We start from the raw sequence: 21254 nt of genomic DNA on the forward strand, positions 1-21254 counted from the left end.
ACAGACTTAACAGTGGCGACGATGACGATCTTACCCTGCGGCAGAGATATATCCAAGGCAGTTTAAAGGGCGTCGAGAAGAGGCATCCGCCCTCATCATCCTGCTGAGAAAAGACTCGGGTCTGAAGAGCAAGGAAGAATCCTGACACGAAGCCTTCCATCAGCAACAGGCAGTGATCATCCCTTCTATCACGGTGGTGGGTAAGCCGATCAGCGACGAGCAGCAAGTCGGCCACGTTGGCTGTGAAGTAGGGGAGGGAAAAATGGAGGATATAAGGGCAGAGAACTCGACCACGGCCAGGGAAAAGAGCCGGACAGAAGTCGGGGCCAGAGGCGCTGAGACTGGGGCAGCGTAAGGCACGGGAGCCGCGGTGAATGCAAACGCAGCCGGTGTAAAAGACCGGGCTGCAAGCGGGCTGGGAGACGCAACAGCGTCGAGAGAGAGCTCGACCGCGACCGGGGAAAAAGGCCGGGCAGCTACCGAGGCCGCGAGGCGCGGGATAAAATAAAATTAAAAAACGCGGAGAACTCAGCCGCAGCCGGGGGAAAGGACCGGATTGCAAGAGGGGCTGGGAGGCACGATTTGAGAACCGCTGGGGAGGGCGAATGCAGCAATATAGCAATCACCATTACAGCCAGCGGGGGAGAAAGGCAAATGCGGGAAGCCGCCATTTTCGTAGGCGGGGGAAGAAGACAAGCGCAGGAAACCGCCATTTTGAAAAAAAAAAAAAAAATTCTTTTTGTTTCTCAAGAAGATTGCGAGGATGCCTAAGCGTGGTAACATCAACGATTTCGATCCCGATGTTGAAGATTGGGCCACGTATGTAGAATGCATAGAGATTTATTGTAAGGCAAATAAAATATCAGATGAAGATAAAGCACTAACCTTACTAAACTCAATGGGTGCGAAGACATACGGGCTATTGAAGCATCTTCTATCACCAGCTAAACCAGCGGATCAGGCTTTCGCTAATATTGTTGCTGTCCTGAGAAATCGTTTGAACCCCACACCGCTGATGTTAGCGGAACGATTTAAATTTTATGCGAGAACGCAACTGAAAGAGGAAAGCAACGCGGAGTATTTAATTGAACTGCGTAAGCTAGCGAAATACTGTCAGTTTGGGGAAAGACTGACAGAGGCACTGAGAGACAAATTCGTGTGTGGATTGTCGAAAGAAGGAACACAAAAGCGGCTGCTTGAAGAGAATGATCTTACATTTGATAAGGCTGTCATCAGCATCGCACGAAGCCGCAGCGAGAGGCACTGCAGAAATGCAGCTGAAGGCAGCGGTACTCAGCATAGATCAAATGGCTTTGGGTACAGCGAAATGTTATCATTGTGGAAAGACAACACACGATCAGAACCAATGCTGGTTTGAAAATCAGGAATGTAGAAAATGTGGCAAGCTTGGTCACATAGCTAAAGTATGCCGGTCAGGAAAGAAGACCAGCAACAAAAAGTCACCGCAGGAAAAGTGCAGAAAGGTACATAAGGTGGCTGAGAAGAGTTCGGATGAATAGAATTCGGATTCAGACTCCAACAGCAAGGAACAGGGTAGTCTGAGAATTCACAATGTGAGTAAGGAAGCTGACCTACAAACTATCTGGGTCACACTTCAGATAGCAAGAGTCCAAGTGAAGATGGAATTGGACACCGGATCGGCATTGACGGTCATGAATAAGCAAGATTACAAAAGGTTATTCACACATATTCCCCTACGGGATATGGAGCAGGTATTACAGGGAATTCCAAGCACTCAATGTTACTTGGACGATATCCTGATTACAGGAGATGACGATGAGGAACACCTTGCAAATTTGAAACTGGTGCTCACCAGATTGAAGGAATATGGACTTTGAGTTAATCGCCAGAAATGTGAGTTCTTTCAGAAACGGATCTCGTACTGTGGCCATGTCATTGACCAGGAGGGGCTGCACAAGTCACCTGACAAGATCGAAGCTGTTGTGAAGGCTCCCGCTCCGGAAAATGTATCCCAGTTGAGGTCGTTCCTAGGGTTGATTAACTATTACCATAAGTTTCTGCCAAATCTATCCACGGTGCTGCACCCGCTGAACGCTCTTTTGCAGAAAGAAGTACCATGGAAGTGGAGCGAGGACTGTAAGAAGGCCTTTCGCAAAAGCAAGGTATTGATCACCTCAGAGGAAGTGTTGGCTCACTTCAACCCAACACTACCTATTCGTTTAGCTTGTGATGCTTCTCCTTATGGTATTGGAGCAGTACTCTCACACAAGTTGCCAAATGGCTTGGAAAGGCCAGTCGCATTTGCATCCAGATCATTGACCTCCGCTGAGCGCAACTATGCTCAGATAGATAGGGAGGCTCTCAGCCTTGTGTGGGGAGTAAAGAAGTTTAATCATTACCTGCAGGGCCAGAAGTTTACACTGCTGACAGACCACCAGCCGTTGGTATCCATTTTTAACCCTAAGAAGGGTGTTTCGGTGATGACAGCACAGAGGCTCCAGAGATGGTCCCTTTTCCTAGGGGCACATCAATATCAGATAGAATTCAAAGGTACAAAGCAGCATGGTAATGCTGATGGGCTGTCGCGCCTGCCACTACCTACTGAGGAGGAGGCACCGACGGTTGACCCGGTGGAGTTATTTCACTTGACCATCATCGAATGTTTACCTGTCACCAATGCAAATATTGAAAGGGAGACTAGGAATGACCCGACACTGTCCCGGGTCTACGAATTGACAGTAAAGGGATGGCCAGCCCATGGTGATCCACTGTTACCGGCATTCTCAGCAAGACGAGAACAGCTGTCCATCTGTCAGGGAACATTGATGTATGGAACAAGGGTGATTATCCCTCCTAAGTTAAGAGAGAGAGTTCTAAAAGAACTACATGAAGGTCATCTGGGGGGAGTCAAGATGAAAAGCCTTGCTAGGGCTTATGTGTGGTGGCCGGGTATCGACCAACAGATAGAGGATCTGACGAAAAGCTGCTCAGGGTGCCAAAAAGTCCAAAATGCACCTCCAATTGCACCGCTGCATCCATGGGAATGGCCTTCAACCCCATGGCAACGTGTACATATTGACTTTGCTGGTCCATTCATGGATTCCATGTTTTTAATTGCGGTGGACGCACATTCTAAATGGCCAGAAGTGATTAAAATGACTACCACTACCTCGGAGAAGACGATCGCGGTGCTAAGAACGATATTTGCAAGAAATGGATTGCCAGAGCAAATATGTTCAGACAACGGACCACAGTTCGTGTCAGAGGAATTCCAGAAATTCCTGAAGAAGAATGGGGTGAAACATTATACCTCTGCCCCATATCATCCAGCTACGAATGGGCTGGCCGAGAGGTTTGTACAGACGTTCAAAAAGGCAATAAAGGCCATGAGCGAAGATCAGATTCCACTGCAACACAAGGTGGACAATTTCCTACTGGCATATCGAAACGCCACCCATGCAACAACAAACCAAAGTCCTGCCATGATGTTCTATAACAGGAGGTTGCAGTCCAGGTTGGACTTGTTAAAGCGGAGGGAAGTCGAAAACAAACAGTTCCAGCATATCAATAACAAGCCCACTCGGAGTTTTGAAATAGGACAACCGGTGTTAGCCAGGGACTATATAAACGAGAAATGGCAATCTGGAACAATTCGGGCCAGACAAGGACCCCTGATGTACACGGTAGATGTTGGTGAAAATGTAATGTGACGTCATGCTGACCAACTGGTGGGATCGAGAACAAGGGTCGAGCCCATGGTTACGACAGAGACAACCGTGGAGGAAGTTAGTGAACCTGAAGCATCTACCTCAGAAGTGAATATACCTGATGATGATTTCCTATCCATAGGGGATCAACTAGATGAGTCACCCCAGCAACGAGAACCAGAGACCCCTGAAAGGCGTTATCCGTCTTGGATCAGGAGGCCTCCTCAGAGACTGAATCTGTGAACTGTTTTTACATGAAGTTGTGTATATATGTTATTATGTTATGTTTAATGGGGAATATATACTGTTAAGCTAAAAAGGGAGGATTGTGGTGTATGTAACCATTCCACCTTTAAGAGAACTATTTTAAGAGATGCACTACTTTATCTTGGCTGCTGTATACTGTAATACCGGTGGTGACCACACCGGTATATAAGTGCTGTGTAATGATTTATTGGGCAGTTCAGCCTGACCTCCGACTAGTAAAGACCTGTTGAATTTACTCTTGTGGTCTGTGTGCAGTGATTCTTATTAACAATAACTAGAACACACAGACTTAACAGTTCTGGTGGGGTCCGACACTGCCATCGACAGCGTTGGGACCGAACCTCTGGTGCCAAGCGGGACACATCGGTGCCGGTCCCGGCTTTTCGGCCAGTGGTTCTTCCGCACACTCCACCTCGGCTACCTCCTCTTTCGCTACCCCGTCCTTTTCCGACCAAGTCTCACTATAGCTCGGCAGTGCTGAGGGCTCGGTGGCTGGTACCACAATTACTTCAGCTGGAATCGGCTGTTTTGATTCCTTCTAAAAGTCCATGTGACTGGCTTTCGGGCTGACAAGACACACCATGCCTCTTGCCTTAACCAGGGCCACTCTTAGGTCCTCTATGGTCTTTTGGCAGGGGCCGTGGTCTGTGCTCTCAAACCCGTGCTCGAGGGCCAGCTTGTAAGCTGCCTTAACCTCCACTACTCTCTCCTCCTGCGCTCTTAGCTGTTGTGCGAGGCGGGCGCTTTTCTCCCGTATCCTCGTTTCATTAATCTTTGCCTCAGTAACCTGGCACTCCAGGTACTCTATCCTAGCCTGATGTTGGCTAGCTACCACTTGGTGTTCCTGATTCAGCGCGTGAAGCACTGTGATGAGTTTTTCCCCACCCATGGCCTTTTCCTCTATCTCTGCTGCCTGGGCTGTGATTTTGGCTGCCTGTGCTGCAACGACTCGGTCCAAGATATGGACCTGCTTCTTGTAACATATCAGCCACACTGCCTTTTCCACTGACTTCTTATGCTCTTTGCTCTCTGTCCACCTGATGGCTGCATCCACCGGATGCTCATCCAGCAAGAGATCGGTAATCCACTGTTTAGTGAGATTTACCTTGCCAAAGACATAATCCGCTATCCTCTCATCCATTGCATTTCGACCATTCAAATTTGGATCTACTACATTGCAATCCTGCCGCCAGAGTCCTGCCGTGGTCGCCATTTTCTGTAAGGGGTTTTCGTCCTCGAGAGGTTTCCCAGAGGTTTCTCTAGAGGCCTCTCTCTCTTGCACAGTAAACCTTGAGTGGTTCGACCCACTCGCCCCTTAGATTCTGTACTCTGGACTTAGGCGCAGGAACTACAATGTAGAGAAAACTCGTGTAGACCAAGTTTGATGAATCAAAATGAAATTTTATTGCAAATGGAAAAATATATCAAATCAAATGCAACACAGATAAGAGTATGGTACATGGGAGGGAAAAATAAACACAAACAAATCATAACGACATTATACTAACTAAGGCAAATACAGGCATCTTATATTCTACAAAGATCATCATGAAATAAGGAAACACACGGAACATCGAGGGACAACAACTCATGTTAATTGCACCCTTAAATGCACCCCCTTATTAAACCTATCTAGATCTGATTGTGAAGGGCCAGAAACATGCTCACCAATCCCACTAGGAAGTGCAAGGTTTTGAAAACGAGTCTGTGTTTGGTCCTTTCAGGCGTCTCGTCTCCACGTGGATCGTGGAGCCCCTGCGAACTGCGCCACACCTCTCTCCTGCGGTGGGGGTCGGGGGCGGCTGGACACCGGCGGGCCTGGATGTCGGCGGGGTCGAGGATCGTCAGCTCGACCCTGGTCAGAGGAGCCTTGGGCTAGCTCCCATCGCTTCTTCAGGTTCCTTTCCTCTCTTCTACCGAGCCGTGGTGGCTGGAAGGTTTCTTCGCTTGGGACCTTTATTTTTTTGTTTCTTCTCCCAAGCTGGGTCTATGGCCTCTCGTTCCAGCAACGGCCCGGGGATGGTCGATGATCTCCCGATGTGCTTCCCCGGGGCGGAACGCCTGCGATTGACTGCTCCTTCTTCTGGGTGTCCGGATTCAAGCTGCATGTTTCCAGCTCTCCAACCCGGCGTGTCTGTGTTCAAGCTGCAGGCTTGCAACTGTCTGCCTTCCAACTCGCTCTGGCCTGCCTGTCCCGACTGCTTCCGAGTGCTTGCTTGTGTCTTTAACTGCCGAAAAGTCTCTCCAGATATACCTTTCTTCCCGAGGCCTCACTTCCCGCCCAAAATCAGGTTAGTCTTTGTTTTAACTTTGGCGGGCTTTGAGCACAGCGGGGCAGTTATTATATTTAAAATCATTTGAAGCGGCTGGTAACAGGCCCATCTCTGGTTGGAAATGGCTTTCATTGTTTTGAATGTCCTGCTGATCTCGTTATCTAGTCCTGGGTGCTGTTCTCATGAATATGAAATTGTCCCCTTTTGTCTGGGGCAACATTTAGATGGCCTCTGTCTCCAAGCCGATCTTGAGTGGATCTGCATCTAATCCATATGCATGCCTGTGGGTCTGGTTTCGTTCTCTCCGAAACGGCTTCCAGAACTTACTGTGGGTTCAATCCACATAGCTGTCTGAGGTTGTGCAGGAACCATTTTAAAGTGTCCCAATGAGCTGATCACATGGTATGGCGGCCATTTTGTATGCCCCTTTTTCTGGGCTTCTTTTAAAACAGTCTTTAAAATCACGGCCTCTTCTGCCATTTAACCCTTATTAATATGAAATCCAATTTTGCGAATCCTACACCGCCTCCCCGAGGCGGGAAGGGGATTAGTGCCAATTAACTGCCTGTTAACAGGTGGTTAACAGGCAGTTTTTAGCCTAATCCCTATTTTCATTGGTGAAATGTGCAATTCCCGACGGCTCCAAACCACGCCAAGTTAGCGAGGTGGGCCATTGGGATGAAGGGCTTGGAGGGGTCGAGATGTCCAGGTAAGTGATGGGTGCATGAGTGCAGAGGTAAGTGTGTTTGGTGTGTGTAAAGTGTTTAAAGAAGTTTTACTTACATCTACTTACTTTTACAGCCTTCCTTCCTTCAGGTCTCGGGAGTCCCTCATCTCACCGGCACAGAAAGCAGAATGTCAAAAGTTCCAGCATTCAGCTTTCTGTTCCGGGGAGATCTCCAAATCATCCTGAGAGGAAGGAATTAACCTGGAGTACAGATTGTCTGTGTTTGACAGCTTCAAACAGCTGTCAAACACTGATATTTCATCTGTCAAGATGTCTTGACAGATGAAATATCAATCTGTGACGGCACCTGTTGCCGGGTGGCCCTTAATTGGCCTGCTGAGCCCGCTGGGCGGGCTCAACAAGGTCAATCAAGTCAAAATCGCGTGGGTTGGCTAGAACTCGATGGAGGCGGGACTACAACCCCGAAAGTTGTAGTCCCGCCTCCTATCCGCCTCCTCAATGAAAATCCAACCCTAGGTCTCTGAGGCTTTAGATTTTTAAACCCAGTATATCATGTATTAATAATATTAGAAATCTGTTCATGGTATTGTGTATTTCTCTGAATCATGGCTATTCCTTCACAACATGTTGGCCGTAACTTTATCATTGGTGGCGGGGTGGGTGCGGGTCAGGTGGTCGACTGGTCCAGCCTCCGCTTTCAGCTGGTAAAAAATTGCGATTTTGCCCTAATTGGGCAATTGATTCCTTGCGTGTGCACTCCCCTGGCCAATTACTGTTTTGGGTCTGGAACTCATCTCTGCTGATGTCTGTGAGCCAATTGCATTTAAGAGGCCCATGCAGCCTTGGTTCATTCTCTTATTTTTTGCTTCTGGATTGTCTACTCTGCTGACTACTGCTGACATGGCAACCTCAAGGGCGAAAGCCTTACCACGATTTGCTGATGACTCCCTCCATGCTCTTGTGGAGGGAGTCAGAGGTCAAAAGGAGGTACTCTTCCCATCCTCTGGGAGGAAGAAGCCACCATAGCAGACCAAGGCTGTGTGGCTGCAAATTGCACAGGAGGTCAGCTCGAGATTGATGTGCATTCGAACCTGGGTGCAGTGCCGAAAAAGGTTCAATGACCTGGTCCGCTCAGGGAAAGTGAGTATAACATCACCATTACCCGCAATCTGCTCCCCATCTCCTCTCATCACCAGCACTCTGCATTGTCAACCTACTCCTCCACATCCCACTTTACCCTTACATCCCTTGCACCCTTAACCATCCCTCTCTCTCTATGTACACAATCACTTCACTATTCAACTATGCTGCCCTCACACTCGCTATCACTGTTATGCAATGCCAACAACTAACAATGCACAGGGAGGACCCTTGGTATTGGCACCTCACTCCATCTTTGTCTCCTTCTAAGCATCTATGCTATGGCTTCTCTACACTCACTCTATCATTCTCACTCAAACTCCACTTGTCTCTCTCATTGCAGGAAAAAAGAACCCACAATAAGAGGGAGAGGGCTAGGACAGGAGGGAGACCACCTTCAATTGCCCATTTGACCAACGCTGAGGAGGCTGCCCTCGAAATAATCAGAAGTGATGAGGATCTGGAGGTGGGGGATGGTCAGACGGGCGCAGCAGAGCAAGCTGGTGACAGAATAGATTTGCATCCCTCTCATTTACTTTGCATGAGTGACTGATATGGCATCTGATGCTCATACAGATTGACTTATGATGATCTGCACTATTCCATGTGCATGCTATGTTAATATCACATGTGTAACTCATGCCTTTACTCCCCCACAGGACCATCGACAGCCCCCCTCCCCATTGTCCATGAGGAAGAGCCGAAGCCAGAAGACTCCTCAGAGGAACCTGCAACCTCTGAGGGCGCAGCATCAGCAGAATTAAGCGCACCCAGCACCAGCGCAGATACGCACACATCGGTGGGACCTTCGTGAGATAGAGTAATATTGTCACCTGGTGTATCACAGTTCACAAGTGAGCATCAGCAGATGGTGGAGACAGGGACAGCAGTGGAGAGTCCTAGTCGGAGGCCGCAGGGTGCTCCCAGCTCTGCTCAGCTGCATGTGGACCCTGCACCTCCGAGCCAATCCAATAAGAGTGCGGTGCTGGAACTCCAGGGACAGGTGCAGGAGTCTCAGGCAGGTTTTGTCTCCAGTGTTACTGTGAGTGTGGAGAGGATGGAGGAGTCCAACTCTAACATGAGCAGTGCCTTTGTGGAGGCAATGCCGCATGAACGCACCAACACGGATAGGATGGCAACCTCCGTGGAAAGGATGGCTATGGTCATGGAGGAAATAAGTCGCCAGAGTCAGAAAAACATGGTGAATGATCAGAATAGACTGACATCTCTGGAGGAGTGATGGGCAGCTATTGAGCACAGAAACCAGAGCTTCATGGGAGTCCTTTTGAGTAGGACTGCCAGTGCAGAGACGGGTCCTCGTGGCCCCACTGCTGTGCAGCAAGGTGCTGTCAAGCCACTTGCTAGCACTGAAGTGGGACTGACCCATGAGAGGGATGTTGGTGGCAGGCAACAAGGAAGTGGGGGCTCCTCTCCAAGCGCTCACACTCCCATGCCACTGAGTAGCCCTCGGTCAGAGTCCTCACCCAACTGAGATGGGCGTCTTAGCCCCTGCACAGATGCAGGAGGAACAGACTGTTGTCGAGCCCTCACAGGCTCGCAAACCCAGAGGATGCCCGCCAAAGGTGTCGATACAGGAGCAGCATGAAAGTGAGCAAAGTGAATCCACATCTGCTGAAGTCACAGGGGAGGCACCACATAGAAGCACGCGTAAGAGGAAGGTAAAGCACAATTAGTCACAAGGTTAGTCACTTGGGTGTTCTGTTCTGTTGTCTTTTGTTTTCTTTATTATTTGACATTGTCACCCTTTTGTGAATGGATTAAACAGAAGTGATGGCAAACAGTTGAACAGCAGTTGAAGTTCTGGCCTATGTGATCTCGGAAATGGAAGTTCCATATTGAGGGCTCAGGGCGACTTGCATTTGTAATGATGGTGGTGAGAGTGATAGGAACCCGCAGGTTCTTGTACATTGTGTATGGTGTGTTAAGAAGGTGCCAGCCACATTTGCTTGATTCGTCTACTTAAGCGAATCTGGCAAAGATTAGTGCATCCCTTACATCACGGGCAGCAATGTGCTCACGTGCTGCTGGAACTGGCGCATCCACCTCCACAAGGTCTTCCTCCTCCTCATCTGAGGAGGCTATGTGCTCCTCAGGCAGCTGCAAGCTACGATGCTGTGTGATGTTGTGCAGTACACGGCAGACCACGATGATTCTGGAGACCTTGGCTGCTGAATCCTGTAGAGCTCCACCTGATCTATCAAGGCATCTGAATCGCATCTTCAGCAAGCCGATGGTTTGCTCGATAATGGATCTGATCGAAATGTGGCTGGCATTGTAGCGCTCCTCAGCTTCGTTTGATGGCCTCCTCAATGGCGTCATCAGCCACATCTTCAGGGGATAGCCCTTGTCTCCAAGTAGCTACCCGGAAAGTTGGTTTGGCAGATTGAAGAGCGGAGGCACACTAGACTGCCGCAGGATAAACGAGTCATGACAACTGCCAGGGTATTTCGCGCAAACATGCAAAATGTCCTTCCTGTGGTTACACACCAGCTGCATGTTGAGGGAGTGGAAGCCCTTGCAGTTGACAAAAACAGCTGAGTTGTGATGGGGTGCCCTAAGGGCCACATGTGTGCAGTCTACGACACCCTGCACCCTTGGCAAGCCTGACATATTTGCAAAGCCAACCGCATGTGCGGTTACACTTGCTTAATCCATTGAGAATTGCATGTAATTGTGCACCTTGGCAAAGAAGGCATCGGTTACCTCCGTGATGCAAGTGTGTGCGGCCGACTGGGAGATGTCGCTGATGTCTGCTGATGAGCCCTGGAAGGACCCTGAAGCAAAATGATTGAGGGCGGTGGTGACTTTGACAGCCACTGGTAAGAGGTGTCCACCCGCTCCTCTGGGCTCCAGGTGTTGGTGCAGTATTGCGCAGATGTCACCGACTACCTCTCGCGAAAGTCTCAGCCTTCTTTGGCACTGCTGCTCAGTCATGTTCAGGAAGGCCATCCTTGGCCTGTAAACCCTGCATTGGGGGTATCTCCTGCGGCGACATGCATCCCTGCGCTGACACCTTCACAATCACAGAATCACAGAAACCCCACAGTGCAGATAGAGGCCGTTTCGGCCCATCGAGCCTGCACCGACACATATCCCACCCGATCTCCGTAACCCCTACACCAACACATATCCCACCCTATCCTTGTAACCCCACGTATTTAATCCCCCTACCACTAAGGGTCAATTTATCATAGCCAATCAACCTAACCCGCACATCTTTGGACTGTGGGAGGAAACCGGAGCACCCGGAGAAAATCCACGCAAACACGGGGAGAATGTGCAAACTCCACACAGACAGTCGCCCGAGGCTGGATTCGAACCCGGGTCTCTGGCGCTGTGAGGCAACAGTGCTAACCACTATGCCACCTTCTGCCCTGTGCATCATCAGGTGGCTGAGCAGGAGGTTGGCGCTCCTGCTGTTGATGCTGCTGTTGTGCCTGGTTCTGCTGCTGCTGCGGCTGCTCGTTCTCCAAATCTGAGGAACAGAATGAAAGGAAATAAATGGTTCCCATGCTGCTGGTAGATATCTCCGTTGAAGAAGTGCTCAGTCAATGTGGGGAGAGGGTTTTCTCAGGAGGTCACAGTGGAGATGGATCTCAGCTTCACCACTTCCAAGATCAGTACACCTGCAAAAAGTTTTCCAAGACTTGAAAAAACAAAGTTCTGCCACCTGCAACTGATCCTTGTTCCTCTTTTGGTGCAACTGATCCTTGTTGAGAGCTCCGTTTTTATGCTGGAGCTGCAGCTGTCAAGAAGGCAGCCACTTGTGAACCCAACACAATTAGCTGGCGTGGTTTGGAAACGGCGTGGAACACGCAGAAAAAGTGGTAAAATGTAAACAACTGTCAAAATGGCATTATCCAGGCAGTTAACAAGCAGTTAACTGCTTTAAGTGCCTATCTCGCCGCTTGGTGGCGGGACCGAACGGGAGTCTGTGAACCCGCCTTTGGCAAAGTTGCACAGAGGCAGGTTGATGGCGGGATCGAAACCCGCCGTCATTTTTTTCAATTTTCCCACCTGACCCGCCTCCAAATCCACCCCTGAGCGCCGGCAAAATCGCGGCCATTAAGTCCCACTCATTATAGCAGTGAGATTCACTCCTTTATGGTTTAAAAATGCATCCTATTTTGTGGAATGTCACTCATAAAATGATCTTATACCTACTATGGAATTTCTTTTTAAAAATCTGTTGTTTCTGTTTTTGACTCTTTCCCATTCAGTTCTCAGGGTAAGCACTATACTGTCACAAGAAGCTGAGTGAGCAAACTGTTCCCAGACCTCCGCCAATACTATTCGGTGACATAGTGAAGTGACAGGGTGTGAGAGGGTGGCCTCTAGTGCGACTTGTTTTCTGAATTTCTCTACTTACCTGCAGAGAATTACATGTTCACTCAGTGCCTTTCCCTGACAACATGGAATAATTTAATTTAAATGTTATTAATTGGCCTTTTTTTGTTTTATTTAGCTGTTTCTATGGCTACTGTTGTATTGATCACCATTTGTGATTAGTTGCTTATAATGATCAAAATCGGCTTTCTAAAACCATTATCCATCCGACACTGTTCATCTGATGCTACGTTATTGCAATATTTTACAGTGATCAGTTGTAATGATCACTTTATTGGCAATTCCCTATTGTTAAAAGTCAATTGCTTCAGTTGTAACATTGTTAATCTAAACAATCTAGGATATTAATTAATAATGGGGCATTAATAACAAACTACTAATTGTCCTTTAGTAAACTTAACTAGTTAGTACCAGAGCTTGCTGCTTCCCTAGCCAAACTGTTCCCATATGATACTGGCATCTACCCGATAATTTGGAAGATTGCTCAATGGGCGCAATCCACAAAAAAACAGGATAAATCTAACTCGGCTAATTACTGCCTCTCTGCGTATTCCGAATCATCAATAAAGCGATTAACGGCGTCATCAATAGTGCCATCAAGTGGCACTTACTCACCAATATTCTGAGAGTAGATGCCCTCAACATCAAGTATGGCGCTGAATATGGCACCATGGAGCTTTAGGAACCAGTGGCATAGGATTATTTTTAAGGGAAGTGTTCGGGTATGAGCTTGCCAGAGCAAACAAAATTAAAATAAAACAAATGAAAAGAAGAAACATTGTTTTAAGTGTATCCATTTGAGTGTTACATACACATCTTTGGAAGCCAATGGTGATCAGCAGGACCTATTGGTAAAGTGCTCTTAATAGGAATACTAATGTGTAAGAAAAATGCTCTTAATTCAATCATTTCCATTAAGCAAACACCAGTAAATAATTCCACTGAAGCATGGTGCCAGCATAAATCACATTAAATATTATAATTCAACCCAAAGTTATAACTTGGAGTTAGTGTCTGAGCAAACATTTGCTATTAATAAAAAGTTCCCATTAATAAGGTGCCAATAAAGACTGAAGACAGCTCCTTGTAGTATCTACCTTTGAGAGCCAGGTGATGATCTGTGAAATATTAATGTCAACCTTACCGCTCAGCTATTTTTAAGTTTGTTAGATTGCTAGCAGATCTCTGCAATAACAAAACAATCCCTCTTTTCGTAGGTGTGCCAATTAAGAGTAGAAGCAACACCCTGTAGCAGTAACGCTCTATACTCGCTTGGCTTGGCACAGATGTTTGAGTATGACAATGAGTCTTCTGCAGACAAAGCCAAGCTACTGATTGACGAAGCCTGCCTTAGTTTCCAAGCCAGCATTAACATGGAGAACAAACCAATATCTGGGCCCCCACCAGTGGAATTGACTAGTAAGTGAACAGTTCTAAACCTCCATTCATTCTTGTGATATGATGAAAGACTTATGGTGGCCAGAGAAATAAGAAAGAAAGAACTTGCCTCTTAAAGGCATCCCAAAGTGCTTACTTTTGAAGTGTAGTTACTGTTATATGGCAGCCAATTTGTGCACAGCAAGGTCCCCAAGCAGCAGTGAAATAAATTACTAATTAATCTGCTTTTTTGATGGCTATGACTGAAGGATAAATGTTGGTCAGTATACCAAGAGAACTCTCCTGCTTTCCTTCAAATATCTCTTAAGCCAACCTGAACGAGCAGATGAGGCCTTGGTTTAGCTTCTCATCCAAAAGGCAGCACCTCCAACAACCTCAGGCTGGGCTGGCTGGATGACAGGCAGCAACAAGTGCAATGGCGGAGTGTCAGTGATGGGATCAGGAATGCGGTCCTCCTGAGAGAGGACAGCAGGTTCCTGCTCCACTGACCCACTCCCACTCCCCCAGGGCAGCACCTCAGCATCCCTACCAATCTGCTAGAGCACAGATTGCTGGCCTGCTGCGACACCGTGAGATGCCTGGTGGATTGTGGTGGACCCAGCAATGATGGCAGCAGTCAGATCTTTCGTGGCATCAAGCTGAGACTGCATGAGAGCAGTCTGAGACTCGATGGCAGTAACTATTGACTGTATTACAGCACTAAGATGTTGCGTCGCCTCATCTGCTCGTTCAGGTTGACTTAAGAGATATTTGAAGGAAAGCAGGAGAGTTCTCTTGGTATCCTGACCAACATTTGCGTCGCTTCCACCTGTGCTGCAATGGAAGCTACCACGTCACCCATGACATGTGTCATGAGGTCTGGATCCGCACGGTCTCACTGGGAGTCCACCATCCTCTGTACAGTGGAAATGATGGGCTCCATGGTGTGCGCAGAGCTCTGTGCAATGTTGGAGGCGGACTCCTCCACGCTCCTTACCATTGCCGAGAGGCTGTCAGGCACCCTTGCCATTGCAACTATCATCTCGGTGTGCAAGGCCATCACCCTTCTTGTGAATGTCTCCCCATCGAGGTCCTCATCTGAGTTCTGTGCAGCAGAACTTGCACGTGAACTCGTCCTCCGGGGAGCTGGCTCCTAAGCTACCCTTTCCCCTTGGCCTTGCTGCAGCCCGCTCTCCCCAGCACATCACTCAGTGCAGACCCCTGTACTAAACTTGCCTCTAAAGTGCCAGTATCTGAGCTGGTGCCTGCGGATGAGAGATGCAGTGATCCTCTTCTCCTTCCTCACTCTCAGTGGGGGGTTCAGGGATAGGCTGGTCATCTGGTTGCTGATTATCTGAAAACATAAAGGCACAACACTCGCGTTAAGGTGAGGGCAGGGGGGCAGGAATGGAGCAAGGAATGCAGACATTCTCAGGAGGTGGAAAGTGAGAAAGGTTTGTGGTGTGAGGGGGAAGTGGGATGAGAGAACGAGAGGAGCTGAAGATACCGTTTTTGTCTCCAACGGGGTCGATGTCACTGGCGGCCATAGTGCCCACCACCTGCTGCCCAATGAGTTGCAGCACTCGCTCCTCAAGGTCTGAGAGCTGCTGGAGTTGCGCATTACCCCTGCCTGTTCTCTGCTGCTCCCTCCTATTGTGGGCCATCTTGGCCTGTAAGAGAAACAAATGTATTTGAGTCAGAGTTCAGCTGTGTGTTTGGGAGATATGCCTGCTGTCGTTGAATAGCTGTGATTGTAGGCAAGGTGTAAGATGTGGATGTGAGTTTGAGTAGGTGAAGATGTTTGGTGGGTGAGTGGTGGTATTGTGGTTGTTTGTGCAGTGTGCACAGACTGAGGTTCAGATGCTGGTATGTAAGAGCTGTTGAAGCATGTACTCACCTTGACCACCCGACTGAGGCCGTTGAATTTCTTGCGGCACTGAGTCAGGTTGTGTTCCACCACACTACTGGCCGAGAGCTCCTGGGCCTCTTCCCTCCATATTGCCCTGAACACCTGAGGCGATGGCCTCCTTTCAGTGGCCAGGAACAGCATTGCCCTCCTTCATAAGAACACAAGAAATAGGAGCAGGATTAGGCCACTTGGCCCCTGGAGCCTGCTCCGCCATTCAATAAGATCATGGCCGATCTTGGGCTCAAAGTCACTTCCCTGCCCGCTCCCCATAACCCTTCACTCCCTTATCTTGCAAAAATCTGTCTATCTCCACCTTAAATGTATTTAATGACCCAGCCTCCACGGCTCTCTGGGGCAGAGAATTCCACAGATTTACGACCACTCGCTCCACTCCAGCCACCAGTCCCTCCAATGCCACGTCTGTGAACTGACGAGCACCCTCCCTGGGAGTGGGAACAGCCATAGCCATCAGGGGATTTACTTGCTCACCTCAAAGCCAGCAAGGCTGAAAATCAGCATCTGCACAATGATGCAACCTCCCCTTTAAGAGCTGGAAGGAACCAATGTGAAGGATCACTGCTGAATGCATTGCACCTAAAATTCACTAGCACTCTGCTGGTAGCGTCCCTGTAGTGCCCCACTGAGGTCATTGGCACTTGATTTAGTGCCCCACTTCCTTCCTGGGGCACTAACACCCAATTTAGTAGAAATTCAGAATCCTTAGTGCCTGGCGCTACATTTTCAAAATTTCAAAAGTTAGCACCCCAAAAGGGGCGATACCCAATTTCACCCCCAATGTCTTTACTACTTGAGCTGTTCTGCTTCTCCCAGTCAATGTGAAAATTAAAATCTCCCATTTTAACCACACAGTCTTTGCTCCATGCTTCCCTGATATCCGTATTTATATCTCCCTCCACTATACTACTACTATCAGGACTACTCTCCCTCCACTACACCACTACTATCAGGAGGTCTCTAGACATCTCCAACCAGAGTCTTGCATCCTTTGCTGTTCCTTGACTCTACCCATAGTGTTTCCACTGCCCGATCACCCTTACTAAAAACTCTTCTTTCTACTGCGGTAATTATGTATTTTATCAATACAGGATATTGCTGCTCCCCTTCCTTTCCCAATTGTTTGAAATTATTTTTGTGGGCAGTAGGAGTAGGTGTAGGAATGCTCGACCCGGGCCCCACATAAACAATCTGAGCCCCTGCTGCCCCAGCACGATCGGGACATCCTTCCCACTTACCTTGCTGCCGGCTGGGTGTCCCTAAAATCACTAAAATAAAGATTATCTGGTCATTATCACAGTGCTGTTTGTGGGAGCTTGCTTTGCGTAAATTGGCTGCCGCGTTTCCTACATTACACCAGCGACTACACTTCAAAAGTATTTAATTGACCGTAAAGCACTTTGGGACATCCTGAGGTTGTGAAAGGCGCTATAAAAATGCAAGACTTTCTTTCTCTCCCTATATTAGCGAGTTTCACGGGGACGCACGTCCTGGTGCAGCTCATCAGTCTGATGTAAACGAGACCGGGGCCTCAAAATTGCAGCTGCCTCTTGGGTGCTGGGACGGCAGCCAATCTGCTTGTTCCGCCAGTCAGCCAGTCAAAACTCAAAATCAACCCCATGGTGTTCAAGGAGATGTCAGGGTTATTTTCAGGCTAGAAATAGTCTTTACAAAAATGGATTACATCAAGTGTACAGCACAGAAACAGGCCATTCGGTCTATGCCAGTGTTTATGCTCCACACAAGCCTCTTCCCACCCCTCTTCATCTAACCCCACCATCATATCCTTCTATTCCTTTCTCCCTTGTGCATTTATCTAGCTTCCCCTTGAATGCATCTATGCTATTCACCTCAACTACTCCCTGTATGTTCCACATGGGTAAAGAAGTTTCTCCTGAATTCCCTGTTGGGATTTTCTTATGCGATGACTCTTGCTAAAATGCAGGGGGTTAATTGGAAAAAGACCTCTTTGCAGTTCCCTTGGTTCTTAAATGCTACACCAATAAATAACCACTTTGCATGCTGTGTAATTCTAACTAAAAGCAAACAAAAGGTGCACTCAGCATCATTCTACAGCATCTCATAAACAATTCATCAGCTATTATTTGCTGGATTCTTAGACTTAATGTAGTGGGGGTACAAAATCAATGTTAATAGCATGCAGTTTAATTCAATAAATGTAAATGTTTTGGTTAACCAGGCAAATAGTTTCATCAAAACTTGATCTGCAGACTTTCTGAACAATATCCAGAAACATTTGATTTGTCAATTGCCAATGGCATAACCAGTGAATCAATTGTAATTTAATTTAGTAAATAGGTTGAGTTTACAAATTGATTAAATTAACAGATCTGTCACCATATATTCTACCGTTTCTCTGTTTAAAAAAAAAGAGCCTGGCAAATGATGGATTATATTTTGTGTAGCTGTTTAGTCTATTTTTTTAAATTACTTTATTGATTTATTTCCCCTCTTTCCCCCCAATTGTACTCGTGGATGCCATTGAACTAATGCAGCATGAAATAATGAAAGAAAATGGTTTGAGAGAAATACAAGCATTAAATAATAAAAAGATGTGCGTCACTGAGCTATTACTTTTTTTTGTTTTAGAACAGAAATGGTGGCGGGAATGGAAAGCGGATGAGATCCAAAAAGCTCAGCAGCAGCAGCAGCAACAGTCAGGAGTGAAAGGTGAACCCCCATCAGCTCCTGCTATTGCTAGAGGTGGAACAGTCAGAGGCAAAGTCACTGCCACGAAAGGATCTACAATGACCACTTCAAAAACCACTACTTCACCTCGTGGTAAAGGGAGTGAAGGTTCCAGAGGTGCCAGGTAACCAGCCCTTATATTAAAAAAAACACATAAAGGGAGGTGAGATTCATTTCTATATCATTCTATCTCATTTTTAAATATTATTCAATGGGGATTAGTGCTACTTCCAGCCAAAACACAACGCAAAAGCATTATGAGCAGGATTTATGAATTAGCACAGCTTTTCTAACCATTAATTTTAATCTGTTTAGGAACCAATAATGATATGCCCTCCCTCAGTCACCCAACCATGTTCCAGCCATCCCTTGAAGCAGAAATGACCACAGGGATTCAGCATTTCTATTCTGTACTGACGACAAGGAGAATCGCTACCTCTTTTAAGATGCTTTTTATTATTCATGACATCAGTTTAATGCCGATACAAGTCTCACTTCTTGCATTAGGAGTCCTGTGCCGGCCTCATCCTTCAGTTTTTTTTATTCGTTCCTGGGATGTGGGCGTCACTGGCAAGGCCAGCATTTATTGCCCATCCCTAATTGCCCTTGAGAAGGTGGTGGTGAGCCACCTTCTTGAACCGCTGCAGTCCGTGTGGTGAAGGTACTCCCACAGTGCTGTTAGATAGGGAGTTCCAGGATTTTGACCCAGTGACGATGATATACTTCTAAGTCAGGATGGTGTGTGACTTGGAGGGGGCGGTGTTCCCATGCGCCTGCTGCCCTTCTAGCTGGAAGAGGTCACGGGTTTGGGAGGTGCTGCCGAAGAAACCTTGGTGAGTTGCTGCAGCGCATCTTGTAGATGGTACACACTGCAGCCACGGTACGCTGGTGGTTGAGGGAGTGAATGTTTAAGTTGGTGGATGGGTTGCCAATCAAGTGAGCTGCATTGTTCTGCAAGGTGTCGAGCTTCTTGAGTGTTGTTGGAGCTGCACTCATCCAGGCAAGTGGAGAGAATTCCATCACACACCTTGCTTGTGCCGTGTAGATGATGGAAAGGCTTTGGGGAGTCAGGAGGTGAGACACTCACCGCAGAATACCTAGCCTCTGACCTGCTATTGTTGCTGCTTTTTAGGGCTTGCTAGGCCATTTCAGAGGGCACTTAAGAGTCAACCACATTGCTGTGGGTCTGGAGTCACATATAGGCCAGACCAGGTAAGGACGGCAGATTTCCTTCCCTAAAGGGCATTAGTGAACCAGATGGGTTTTTACAACAATCCGATAGTTTCATGGTTACCATTACTGATACTAGCTTTTTATTCCAGATTTATTTAATTAACTGAATTTAAATTCCCCAGCTGCCATGGTGGGATTTGAACTCGCATCTCTGGATCATTAGTCCAGGCCACTGGATTACTAGCCCAATGACATTACCAGTATGCTACCATTCCCCATTGTCAGTTGTCATTTACTGCATGTAAAATTGAAAATGTTCCTTTGCTTTCTCAATAGTTCATTTCTGTCACACTGTAAAAGGTAGAGTCATAGGCCTAGAAATTCAGTGCCCTTAGCGCCGATTTTGCGGCGCTAGAGGGCCTAGCGCTGCAATTGGCGCCGGCGCCGAAATTGCCTGGGGCCCTTCCGCCGCGGTAGACCGGTAGCGCTGCGCCGGCACCGATGACGTCATCGGTGTGCGCAGCGTCCCGGTTGCCATGCCGACGGGCCCCAGCGCCGAAATTCAGTTGCGGCCGCCTCGCCCATGGCAGCCGCAACTAAGGCCTAGAAATTGAGTTTTGGCGCAGCCAGGGCTTTAGCGCCGGAAGTTAGTGCCGGAGCTAAGTCGCGCTGGTCGGGCCCAAAATTCACCAATTCTGCGCCCAAACGGCTGCCGGCGCTGCTGAGAGCTGTTTGCGCCTGAAAACTGGCGCTACGCGCTGAATATCGGCGCTATTCCGGCGCTGCGGCGCCCGCTGCGGTGCGGCAGGTTCGGGAAGTGCAGGCCTCCTCCTTCCCTTAAGGAGGAGCTGCCTGCACCCGGCCGCGGCCCGCGAAAATCTTTTTAAAAATGAGCCCGGCACCTCGGACAAGTGCCGGGCTTGCTTCTGTTCCGGTGGGGGGGGGGGGGGAAGTCCGGGGAGGGAGCTGCGGCCAGGCGGCCGGCGGGAAAGCGGCCGGCCGCCGCGGTGCCTTTAATGCGCCGGCGCAAACTCATGTAAGACTCTGTTGCCAGAGTCTTAGTTGCGGCTGCCACGGGCGAGGCGGCCGCAACTGAATTTCGGCGCTGGGGCCCGTCGGCATGGCAACCGGGACGCTGCGCACACCGATGACGTCATCGGTGCCGGCGCAGCGCTACCGGTCTACCGCGGCGGAAGGGCCCCAGGCAATTTCGGCGCCGGCGCCAATTGCAGCGCTAGGCCCTCTAGCGCCGCAAAATCGGCGCTAAGGGCACTGAATTTCTAGGCCTAAGACTCTGGCAACAGAGTCTTACATGAGTTTGCGCCGGCACATTAAAGGCACCGCGGCGGCCGGCCGCTTTCCCGCCGGCCGCCTGGCCGCAGCTCCCTCCCCGGACTTCCCCCCCCCCCCCCCCCGGAACAGAAGCAAGCCCGGCACTTGTCCGAGGTGCCGGGCTCATTTTTAAAAAGATTTTCGCGGGCCGCGGCCGGGTGCAGGCAGCTCCTCCTTAAGGGCAGGAGGAGGCCTGCACTTCCCGAACCTGCCGCACCGCAGCGGGCGCCGCAGCGCCGGAATAGCGCCGATATTCAGCGCGTAGCGCCAGTTTTCAGGCGCAAACAGCTCTCAGCAGCGCCGGCAGCCGTTTG

The 21254-nt window shown here is 48.7% G+C and overlaps 1 protein-coding gene across 2 annotated transcripts in view; it reads left to right on the forward strand.

Annotated features, from left to right (window-relative positions):
- Positions 1 to 21254, forward strand: part of LOC147121402 (uncharacterized) — a 260350-nt gene that overhangs the window by 166381 nt on the left and 72715 nt on the right. For both annotated transcript variants that reach the window (XM_085981621.1, XM_085981622.1), the window contains 2 exons: positions 13643 to 13844; positions 18337 to 18559. In XM_085981621.1, the coding sequence (XP_085837747.1) occupies positions 13643 to 13844; positions 18337 to 18559 (425 nt within the window). The remainder of the gene's footprint in view (positions 1 to 13642; positions 13845 to 18336; positions 18560 to 21254) is intronic.

The sequence above is a fragment of the Somniosus microcephalus genome, chromosome 3, assembly GCF_052327205.1.
Source record: "Somniosus microcephalus isolate GS21.2 chromosome 3, FLI_Smic_1.0, whole genome shotgun sequence".
Lineage (NCBI taxonomy): Eukaryota > Metazoa > Chordata > Chondrichthyes > Squaliformes > Somniosidae > Somniosus > Somniosus microcephalus.